General features: G+C 34.0%; 3 protein-coding genes across 3 annotated transcripts; 2 read left to right on the top strand and 1 right to left on the bottom strand.

Annotated features, from left to right (window-relative positions):
• Positions 1–1009: 1009 nt before the first annotated feature.
• LOC105212822 (uncharacterized) lies at positions 1010–1736 on the top strand. Its single transcript, XM_011185111.3, has 3 exons — positions 1010–1170; positions 1245–1542; positions 1604–1736. Exons 1-3 carry the CDS (start codon positions 1125–1127, stop codon positions 1611–1613), a joined length of 354 nt encoding a protein of 117 aa, XP_011183413.1. The 5' UTR covers positions 1010–1124; the 3' UTR covers positions 1614–1736.
• Positions 1737–4130: 2394 nt separating this feature from the next.
• Positions 4131–9685, top strand: LOC105212821 (kinesin-like protein Nod). Its single transcript, XM_011185110.3, has 11 exons — positions 4131–4372; positions 4427–4612; positions 4668–4854; positions 4918–5289; positions 5346–5500; positions 7770–7975; positions 8045–8233; positions 8309–8630; positions 8690–9315; positions 9381–9465; positions 9525–9685. The coding sequence occupies exons 1-11, from the start codon at positions 4241–4243 to the stop codon at positions 9543–9545; spliced, it is 2481 nt and encodes an 826-aa protein (XP_011183412.2). The 5' UTR covers positions 4131–4240; the 3' UTR covers positions 9546–9685.
• Rskn-1_1 (Putative ribosomal protein S6 kinase alpha-1) lies at positions 5314–7061 on the bottom strand. Its single transcript, XM_011185108.3, has 4 exons — positions 6734–7061; positions 6157–6678; positions 5908–6080; positions 5314–5837 (listed from the first exon to the last, which is right to left on the bottom strand). Exons 1-4 carry the CDS (start codon positions 7040–7042, stop codon positions 5555–5557), a joined length of 1287 nt encoding a protein of 428 aa, XP_011183410.2. The 5' UTR covers positions 7043–7061; the 3' UTR covers positions 5314–5554.
• Positions 9686–11317: the final 1632 nt, after the last annotated feature.

Below are 11317 nucleotides of genomic sequence, written 5' to 3'. Positions count from 1 at the left end.
CTGTCTAAAGATTACATATATCTAAAATAATTTGTTCAAGAGAGTATGCGGATACCTTATTAAAGCTGAACCTACATAGCTTACGTATGCGAATGGTAAAGCGTAGCAATGCGTTCGACTGCGTAAATGTCAAGCTCCTACATAATGCGTTGACAGCTGCGATACAAAATGATAAACATACATTCCTTTTAGTTGCGAGTTTGAAAACGAACTCATTTTAATAAGCAGTGTGCATAGAATAGAAAATAGAAAACTAAATACTTCGTTTATTAAAACTTCGTCACACCAACACCATTGATTGCGTCAACATGCGAAAGCTATGTAGCTCATCATATAAGAACATGCGTATTCAACTCATCTGTCAAACATACGCAATCGCATACGTGAGCTATGTAGCTTCAAGTTAAAAATTCTATCGTCGCTTGCGTCAGTGCCAAATTTTGTGTTTGAAAGTATTTCTTGCAGGATTGCTCCACACGGTTAGCGAATCGAAGGCAGTAATTTTGCATACCCAGAATTTACAAATTTGAAACAATTTCTCAATGCTGCGAAAATGCCACAAACTCTCTAAAATTTTGAGGATTAAATGGGAGTTAGCAAACGGAGTTAACTGAGATAACTCTCGAATTAACCCTGAGTTATCCAATTTACAAATTATAAGTATTAAAATTTTAAAATCAATGACGAATAAAGTTGAAACAAGTGAATTATTCCCTTTTACGAAATTGTACACAAACAATGCATTTTATAGAACATGAATCTTCCGACGTATCTACAGATTAATTAAGAATAAAGACTGTTGATTCCATTTTGGCGATAAATGGAACCAGTTTCCTTGACGACGGCATCTCTGTAACAATAATAGAATATCAAGTTGCATGCAGCTTACGTCATGGCTTTTAATTTATGCTAATTTTGACAATTAATTCGTGTGATCAACTTGAAAGCAAGTTTTTCCCGTGTAACGGCAACGTTATATCATTCCTACTGTAACATTTAAATGTTATCGGTAAAAGTCGACTATAAATCGAAAAAGAAAAATTAAAAAGTAAATGTCATTAGTTGTACACAGATTTAGATACATGGCATTTTTTTATTAAGACTATTTTAATATAATATTACATATGGGAGACAAATTACCTGCTAGTCAACAATCCAAACCCTTCCCAGGTAACAAATTGATTCCCAAAATATACTTTGATTATTGCTCCAAATAAAAACGGAACGTATTTCTTTGTTTTCAGGATCACTTACTCCTGGTTGGAATGATCCACCTCTTCTAAATAATGTAACTCGACCGCCTGGGGGTACTCGGCTGAACCTCAACAAAAGGGTAGCATTTCCATTGAATTCTACATCCATTACTGTGAATAGCTCAGCGAATTCAATTCAACCCGAACTATCGCCTTTAGCCTGTATTTCTAAGCCACCCAATTCATTAGGAAAACCAATGTTAAATCTACAACCAAATCAAGGATTTCATACTCAAATGACCGAAAAATCTATAGAAGACGTAAATAGCGTTAATAAGCAGCAAGACAAGTATGTGACTACAGAAAATACTGTATTAAAACACTAAACTTAGTGGTTTTTTTCTTTTCAGGAATTATTAATAAATATATCAATTATTTTATTATTTCCTCAGATGAAGTTGTTATTTTGTAATAAATTGTTATTAGATCATACGCTCCATACATAACTATATAATACAAATAAATAATCTAGTTAAGCTAAAATATTGACGAGAAAGGTGTTACAAAAGAAGTTGCTTAATATCCTTCTAGTATGTGTTGTAATGTTTTCTACGTTACTTTACACGCGTTTTGTTTGAATTTCTTTGAAATATGCTTGTTCTGATCAAACCAACTGTTTTCTATACTATATAATATATATTAATCGACAGAGCATTTCTCAATTTGCTATGGGTTAACGTTTTTTAAATTGCAAAATGTCTTAAGGATACATTATTTATATCAGATGGTACCGTATTATTCTTCTGGGCGAATTTCTTCGTTCTAATTGTCTCTGTTGATCTCGCACCTAGTGCAATTTTGATTCACGTAACTGCGTCAAGCTCATACTAACATCTGGATTGTCTTGTTGGATGTGTCCCCTAATCTTCATGATTCGTTTGCTTATTATAATTTACCTTATTATTATTATTTTAATTTCAAACTCATTCCACCAAATGTTAAGTATAACATAAATATTACATATGTATGTAGTATATCGATAAAGTAACGACCGTCGTTGTTGTTTTAACGATTAACACATTATGGTAGGCCCAGGAAACGTGCTGTGTAGATATAGTCTATATGTCGAGATTCAGTCTAGATAAGTTTATCTGCTACCATATTATGAAAGAAATGCGCAAGGGTCACTCTGGTTTCATGTGACAACTCGGTCTTATCCAGGACGGTTCTCTTAGATGGTTTCTGAGTAAGGCCATGAACTATCCGAGCGTTTATCACATTAACTGTGGTGGTATTGTGCACTCTACGGAAGCCGTGTTGATGTTCTGCTAGGTTCAAATGGTATGTGAAGGTCGGAAGTAACAAGAGACCTCAAGAATCTTCACTATTGGGAGTTATTGGCTGGCGTATTTGCCAGCAGTGGGACCACTCTTCTGGTTTTCCACATTTCGGGTATTTTAAGAGTGGTCAGATACAGGTTGAGTACCTTGATGAAACATTATACTCCCGTTTTAACAACATATTGTTGATTCCGTCTGATTCAAGATAATTATGGCATAATGGTCTGATGCGAGAGTTAGCTTAGGTCGCCAGGTTATGCTGTTTATTAGTCCCCCGCTAGCAATGGTGTTGTCTGGTGTTCGTAATTCTGGTGGGGCTTCGTCATTCATTGCACAGTATGTCGAATCGTCTATCTGTTCAGTTATCTCCATCCTTCCAAGTACCAACGCCACGAAGTAGCAGGAGATATCCTGTTGGGCAACACGTAACTGGGAGGATGTATATATTAAATATTTCCAGCTCGACCTGGCCTGACGGGATGGTATACCCTGACATCCTGAAGTAGTATCCCTGCGGTCAATGTAGCCATCGATAAAACGATATTGCACGGTGTTGTTTTGCAGTTTGAAAGCTAGGCCTCCACCACTATCTTGCTCGCGATCTTTACGCTGAAACCTGACCTCAGAAGATCTGAGTGGCTGTTTAACTTGGTTTCTTGAACTGCAGCTATTGATACACCTTCAACTGTTGAATTTTAGGAGTGGAGTATGTCTTGGTGTAGTTGACATTGTGACCTGGGGCAGCAGAAAAATTCCTAAAGCCCCTGGAACTGAACTCAATACCAGCTCGGAGTAGGAGGATGTAGAGCAACCCTACTCCAGAGAGTTGCGCCCCCCGGCGGGTGTTTAGATAATGCATATTCCACTCAAGATCTTATGGAGGCCAGGAAGACAGAAGATGGAGCCCACCACTTGGATGATCTGTCCCTCATGGAGCCCATTTTAATATGGACTTCAGATGGCTCAGTGCAGCGAATTGGGAAGAATATAAAATATAAGTCCAACCTAACTTCCTATAACAAGGAGATGAGACTGATCAAAAAAGAGAGAGCTTCAGGAAATTCTGATTAAACGCCTCATGACAACCTGAGGCTGCGAGGTACCACTATAGTTATTCAACTTCTGCTTGGGTCCTTAACATTAAGAGGAGGGCACAGAGCAATAGGGATGATGATAACTCCTTTCCCGGAGTCACACATCCGGCTAATTTGGTTACTAGTATTCTCGTTTAGTTTCCCATAAATTTTGTGATTGTCATATTCACAACAGAAATTACCAAATTTGCAATGAATTTTCCACCGATCGACATTGGGCTTATAAATGGCATTGGCAAATTTAATCATTCTGGAATTGGATTTCATGACGCAAATTCTAATAAGTTGCATAAATATTTAATATTGGAATAAAACTTATATTTGTATTATCTATTGCGTGAAACTTCGTGTAAGTCTCAACAAATGCCAAAAAATCATATTAAGATGCTCTTATTTTATGTCACGTAAAGCCTTGCTACGCTTACTTTACGTGAGTTATGTAGTCTGGCGTATTTATAGAAATGAGAGCGCCATGTAAGGTATAAATTTTCTAAGTAAAGCAACTCTGAAATTTCGAATTCGTATAACGCCACAATAGTTTGAAAAGTTTATATTTAAAGCATTTTATACAGGTTAATAAAATTGAATTTTAATTAAACTTAAAAAGTGCGTTATGTCCAATACTGAGCTTGATTGCCAAAACGAGGCGGTACGAGTAATAGTCCGTGAAAGGCCAGCGCGAGATGTACAGCATATTGGTGAAGATTCTTCGAGTGTAATTTCATACCTAGAAGCCAATCCAAATGTGTGAATATTTATGTGATAAATAACAAATTAATTACTAATTCGAAACATTTAGATACTTTTTGCCGACGGAAGACCATTTATTTTTGATAAGGTTTTGGGACCGCACGCTTCACAGGAACAGTTGTTCCGGGCTATTAACTTTTTAGTTGGAAAAGTAAAAAATGGTTATAATTGCACAGCTTTAGCGTATGGTCAAACAGGAACTGGTAAATCATATTCAATGGGGCTAAACTCAAACGTTTGTATGACAATATATAATTATTGAATGTGACTTATTTAATGTTATTTTGTAGGCTTGTGAAGGTGAGTTCGTAGGAATAATTCCAAGATGTTTGAAAGAGATGCTAAATACACCAGAGAAAGATGATTCAGAAAACCCTTTAAGGCTTGTGGAGATATACGCATCATTTATTGAAATATATAATGAAAAAGTTTTTGACTTGTTAAGTGACAAGACTACTGAGCCGATCTCATCTCGCGGTTAGTTTAGGAAATTTTACATTATACATCTAATAATAATTATATATCAAATACATTTTTTAGAATACAAATATATTGGTGGTACCCGGAAAGTCCTCAAATCCTTAGAAGATTGCTATAGTGTCTTATTGCAAGGAAACAAGAATAGACATGTGAGACCGACCAAAATGAATTCTCAGAGTTCAAGATCACATGCAATTTTTACGATACATATACACACTTATTCTGGTGATAATATTCTTAATACTAGGTTAAATTTAGTGGATTTAGCTGGTTCTGAAGGTGTGCGTAGAACGGGTCATCAAGGTATGGCGATGTCAGAAGGTGTCAACATAAACCAGGGTCTTTTAGCTATTGGTAAGGTTTTACAGGCAAAAGCGCTTGGTCATAAAGTTGTACCCTATCGTGATAGTATTTTGACTTCAGTTTTACAAGGTAATTTTTAATAGCCAGTCCTTAGTTTCAGAACTATATAATTTTTAATTTTTCAGATTCGCTGAATGAAAACTCTTATTTAACACTACTGGCTTGCATCAGCCCTCATCGTTCAGATTTTTCTGAAACTATGTCAACCCTTCGTTTTGCCCAAAGTGTGAAACAATTGAAGCACTCACCACACCTTAATTTAATAGCAACAGACTTAAAGGTAATAATTAGTAAATAACATATTTTAGGTTTATAAATTATTTGCAATGCATATTTAGTAGATATATCCAAAATGTATGCAATCGATAATAACGTCGTGCATTCGCTGGCTATATTCATGTAAATTCCCTTCGCATAGAAGACCAGAGTCCATTAAATTCTTCAATTTTCCCGCATCTGCCTGTTCGCTAAGTTTATCGAGGTCTGGCACATCCTCACTTTTCAAAGTTATAATTGGAAGCACAATCATTACAAAAAGTAGAGCCAAAGCCCCTCTATTTTTTAATTCTTTATCGAATTTTTCTCGGGGAAACAATTTTAATGGATTAGATCCAAGCCTGTGTATAAACAATTTTAGTTAAGTTGCTGAAGTTTTCTTTTGTACTATAGAATTAGTTTAAGACCTACCTGTTGATGTGTCTAATCAATTCCTCATAGTAAACATTCAGAGCATCTTCGTAATGTGCTTTTCGAAATTTTCTTGTAGTACAAGTGAAAATGAAGTACATCAGATCGCTAATTGGAGAAGAGTATCGTAACAGTTGCCAATCCAGCAAACGCATTGTGACTGCGTTGGTGTCCTTTCATACATATATCGAATTAAAATATTAAAATATTAACTACCATGTCTTTGTGATATTCGTCGTTCTCATTTACCTTCAACTTAAACATTAAATTGTTGTTCCAGCAATCTCCATGACATAGTACTGCGTATGGTTCGCCTTTGTTACCATCAATAAGATCCGAAAAAATTTCAAAAAATGGGCGTTCAAAAAATGTGCTGAGGATTTTTCGGTACTCATCATTTTTTAGTTCCAAACATGCCAAAGCAGATCTTTTTAGTCCCTCAAAATAAATATTTAAGTTTGAATCATTCTTGTGTTGAAGAAAAATATCTTGAATATTTCGAAACTTATGTAGAGCTTCAGGCTGCTGGTCTTTAATAGCAAACGAGACTGCATGTAATTTGGCATATGTTCGCATTACTAACGCAATATGCTCAAATTGAAAATCATCGAAACGGTCAAATACCACAAACTGCTGAGCACTTAAATCCTCCAGAAATATTACTTCTTCGAGTGCATTTGTTGAAGTGTAAAAACACTTGGCATACTCATGAAAACGGTATTCCTCTGGAAGTCCTTTACTGCATTGAAATCTATCAATCATGGGTAAGAACTAAGGATAATATTTATTTAATATTACAATTGACTTTAATGATATTATTTACTACCTCCTCATAAGCAAGAGCTTCTCTCTGAAAACAGGGTCTAATAAAAAATTGCTTACGTCTGGTAGAATTACGTGGTGCCATTTTAAGAATTAAATTGGAAAAACGGATACCGAAACTTGTATTTAAGTTTATAGAAACGCGATACACAATTCCTATATAGTTTTCCCCTTTTTTAGTGGCCGGAAATAGTTGGTAAGTGAACGAGTCTGATGAATATTGTCTTTCCAAAAGTTGTTGAAGTGCAGTCAGGACTTTGGCACTCGGATAGTCACACTCTTGTTTGTGTGTATTTACACTAGCAGCATCCATTTTGAACTAAATTTTGCTGAACTGTAGCTTCACTTTAAAATCGTTAATTATATAAATGCCTTGTGATATTGATTCATCTAACTGAAACCCACAATATCTGATATCATATATTGCGGTCTTCAACATATCAAAATGAACAAAAATACATGTAAGGACTGGCTAATGTTGGCCAGAGCCGAATTTCGTCTCTTTATAAAAAAACTAGCAGGCCGCTCCGTCTTCGCACGGGATTAAACAAACATCAATTCATTAAAAAAAAGTAAAATGAGGAAAATTCGAACATGTAATTTTTTTTAATGAGTTAAAACTGCGCGGCGAACGTTCGTTATTCGACTTTTTGCACGCGATTGCGATGCAAAGAGAGTGACTTGCAAGAATATTTTCAGTTTCAGATTAGGATTCTCCATCACGGAGTCTTTTTGATACCCTCACCTGGGAACTATTTCCAGAAAGTTGATATTATAACAATAAATATAGCCTATGTTACTCGGGATTTATGTAGATTTCCAATGGTGAAAGCATTTTTGAAATTGGCACAGTAGTTTTTGAGTTTATTCATTACAAACATACATACAAATCTTTCCTCTTTAATAGTAGTATAGATTAGGTAAATATGTATATATATAAAAAAATTAAAACTTTTTTTTTTAATTAGCACCACTCCTATCCAAGTGACATTTTTATTGTAATTTCATTAATTTATTATGCATTATTATTGCTTTAATAGAAAAATCGGTTGAAAACTCCAAGGAAACCGCTCATTACACCTGCCAAGCCAACCTTTTCTAAAAATATCATTCACATGGGATCAAAGGTTTTAAAACCTCTCTATCATAGTAACACATTTTGTACTCCAAGCAAGTTGAAAAGAAACGGTAATGTCGATAAGTTGAACCAATCCGAAATTGGACTCACACCAAAACAAAAGGAAAAGTAAGCAAGCTTATAAATTCTATAAACAAAAGTTGATTTTCAACTTACATATTCATTTTACTTCGTTAGGCAGCAAACACGAATTTTTCAATCTTGCATCTCTGAACTACCCATAGTGCACTCTAAACTCCCGCAAACAAATCGAGAATCAAACATTATGGATAAAACTCTCGATTCCCGGGCTTCAATTATGAGTTTGAATATGTCGTCATCAACAGTTGTTGGAAATGATGGAATTGCATCAAGTAAACTCATTAGGTATATATGTACATATATTCTCAATACATGTACGAAATATATATTCTTCTTACACATATTGTTATTTTATAACAGCTACAGCCCCGTTGTGCGCAAATGTATGGTGGAAATGGAAAACGTTATGGATAACAAAATGTCACAATTAATGGAAACTATAAAAGATCTAAGTAAGGAGAATAGTCAACAGCGGTCTCAAATTATGGACACTCCATGGTCAAGTGACTCAGTTAGTGGGGGACCACTCCCATTGGCACTCCGCAATGAATTGAAAACTATCATCCAAGAAGTTTTGAAAGAAAATGTCAAACCAAATACGAAACATTCGGACGACGTAGATGGATCTGAGTCAATATTATTAGATTCATCTCTTTTAAGGAACGATCCTAAATGTCAATTGGTAATTTTTACATCAAAATTTGTTAATAATACATCTAATGTATATTTATATTATTTTAGTTTGCTACAAGTAGTCCAGTTTTCAAAGTTCCATTAACCCCTCATAAAGCACTAGATAGTTCTAAAAAATACCTTAACACAAACGAGCTGCCTATGAAAGTAACTGAGATCGATAACGACTCTAAATATTATAAAAGTGCAATACGGCGGTCTAGCCGGTTGTCCACAGTGAGAGGAGAAATAGTATTACACAGTTCATTTAATGATTTGGCGGGGCAAGGTTGTATAAACGGAACATTACGACGTTCTCGTCGGATTTCGAAAATGGAGGATACAATTGAACTGGAAAGATCAAACGATACTTTTAGGGCATCGTCAACCGTAATGTCACGAAAGAAAAATAAGTCTTTAAAACAGTTGCATATTGAAAGACGGCAAAGTAGAAAAAATAAATGTGTTTCCACGTCAAGTCACCCTTTATCTTCCTTAAACAACAATATAATTGAAAGTTACTTTGCTATTGGCTCAAAAAAAGCAAGTTCGTCCATCAACGTAAAGGAAAAGAAATCGAATATTCAGAAACATCGAAAAGCAGTATTAGATTTATTAAATACCGGTTCTATGAAAGATTTACAGTTATTGCCACAGATAGGCCAAAAAACAGCATATCAGTTGGTAACTCAGAGGTACGTATTCTTTTAAGTGTGTATTTTTTCATATTTATATTCTTGTAATTTTAATTAATTTTAAGAACATTGAGCGGGAAATTTAAAAATATATCGCAACTCGAAAAACTCACAATATGGCGCGGAAACTCATGGTCCCGTTTTGCACAAGTACGTAAATTTAACTCAAAATTATGTTGAAAAAATATATTTTTTTTCTTTACTTTCAGGCTAATTTGCTCGTTGACTAAAACAGATTCCTAATTTTTTTCATTTAAAGCAATATTTATTTAATACAACTTCTAGTATTGCAACTATCTATGTTGTTTTTTTTTGTTAATAAAATGTTTGTATATGCACTAAATAAAAGAAAAGACTGTGAACCCTTAAATCCTTGTTATGTATGTTATATGACTTGTGCGAGTCTGGAGCCGATACCAAATTTGCTAGCGTGTGACTATTGATTATAGAAACTGAGTATCCGGTCCCCATTTCTGGTATATTATGTACTGCAACTATGTACATGTTTTTCTGTTAACTACCAATTACTTAAGGGGTTACGCTGAAATTAAAAAAAAAATACAGTAGTTTTCCGAAATAACGTACACATTAATGGTCAGGCCTGTTCGTTACATCGAATTTTTCGTAAATTCGAGTACTCACTTAGAGGTATGTTTTTCAATAAAAATGAGTTAAATATCCGTAAATTGCAGTTTAATAAATCGTTTTATTAATTATTTGTTAAACAATCAAAAACCATAACAAAAGAATTCAAATCCAATAAATTCTTCCAAAATGAATCAATTCTGACACTTAAACTTCTATATGGTACTGATCAGTAATTTTAAGCTTTTTATAAAATTCAAGATTTTTTCAATTTACACACTTCTTTTGATTTTTTTTTTTTTCAAGTTTTATTTTTAGTTCTGGTTCGATGTTATTTAATTTTTTTCTCTTTCTTCATATGACTTCTTCATGTCGTTCTTTAAACCGAGTACTTACAAATCCCGATGTTCGTTATTTAAGCAACTCAATGTTACAAATTTGCTTGTTCGTAATAAGCGGTTTTCCTTAAAACGAATATTCGTTATTTCGGAATACTACTGTACTTATTTTTTGCTTAATTTCAAAGTCTATTCTCATGAGTATTTTGAGATATCTCCGAACACAATGTCTTAATAATGCGGAAAGTTATGATCATTAGAAGTCAGCGCGGTGGGATAGTACATTTTTCTTTAGCGTTTTTCTCAAAACCACATTTTTCAAGACCGTGTACACGATAATTCAAAACTATTCAACCGATTGACTTGAAAATTAAAATACACATTCCTAAATAGATTTTCCACAGAGTGACGTGGGATTTTTTCGATTAAATAATTTGAAAAATTTGTATATGGTATTTTAAGCCCAAAATATAAAATAAATTTTTGAAGTGCTCCGAATTGCGTAAAAACTGGTTTTTTAAAAAACTTTCTTTTTAAGAAAAATATTATTTTACTTGTCTAGACAAAAATTGAAATGCCAATCGTGTACACCATCAAGAAGTGCTCCGGAAAAATTGATCCACGCCGATGCTTCAATCTCTGCCATTTTTAATTAAAAACAATATATTTTTTTTAATATTTATAAAACCTAAGAAGATGTATTCAACAAAATACTCATATTATATAAAAATACTTTAAACTCCGTTCAGAAATCCATCATGTTATCCTAATCGCATTCGCAGTAAATTAAAGGGAAACAAAAATTACACATTCATACTAAAAGCAAGAAGGTTCTTTATATGAAACTCATAGCGATGCTTCTCTTTTAACCATATTAAGTGGTTGTACCAAAGCCAAAACAGAGAAAGATTTACTCATAGCCTTATAAATAATATGTACATTTAAAAATGCATCAGTATCAGTATCATCAACGGTCAACAATATTCAATGTAAATATCCAAAATGACTGCTATGTACAAATGGTTTGGGGGCTTGTGTGTTTATGTATATTTTTGCACTTATTTATGTGCATGTACATA

Source organism: Zeugodacus cucurbitae, chromosome 5 (genome assembly GCF_028554725.1).
Source record: "Zeugodacus cucurbitae isolate PBARC_wt_2022May chromosome 5, idZeuCucr1.2, whole genome shotgun sequence".
NCBI lineage: Eukaryota > Metazoa > Arthropoda > Insecta > Diptera > Tephritidae > Zeugodacus > Zeugodacus cucurbitae.
This window is presented reverse-complemented; position numbering and strand designations above follow the sequence as displayed.

Excerpts from the sequence above, each read along its gene's own strand:
- LOC105212822 (XM_011185111.3), top strand. The coding sequence starts at position 1,125 with ATGGGAGACAAATTACCTGCTAGTCAACAATCCAAACCCTTCCCAG. Across the intron at positions 1,171-1,244 it reads ACAATCCAAACCCTTCCCAG|GATCACTTACTCCTGGTTGG; the intron begins GTAACAAATTGA and ends CTTTGTTTTCAG.
- LOC105212821 (XM_011185110.3), top strand. The coding sequence starts at position 4,241 with ATGTCCAATACTGAGCTTGATTGCCAAAACGAGGCGGTACGAGTAATA. Across the intron at positions 4,373-4,426 it reads ACCTAGAAGCCAATCCAAAT|ATACTTTTTGCCGACGGAAG; the intron begins GTGTGAATATTT and ends CGAAACATTTAG. Across the intron at positions 8,234-8,308 it reads GCATCAAGTAAACTCATTAG|CTACAGCCCCGTTGTGCGCA; the intron begins GTATATATGTAC and ends ATTTTATAACAG.
- Rskn-1_1 (XM_011185108.3), bottom strand. The coding sequence starts at position 7,042 with ATGGATGCTGCTAGTGTAAATACACACAAACAAGAGTGTGACTATCCG. Across the intron at positions 6,679-6,733 it reads AAGCTCTTGCTTATGAGGAG|TTCTTACCCATGATTGATAG; the intron begins GTAGTAAATAAT and ends TATTATCCTTAG. Across the intron at positions 5,838-5,907 it reads TTGATTAGACACATCAACAG|GCTTGGATCTAATCCATTAA; the intron begins GTAGGTCTTAAA and ends GTTTATACACAG.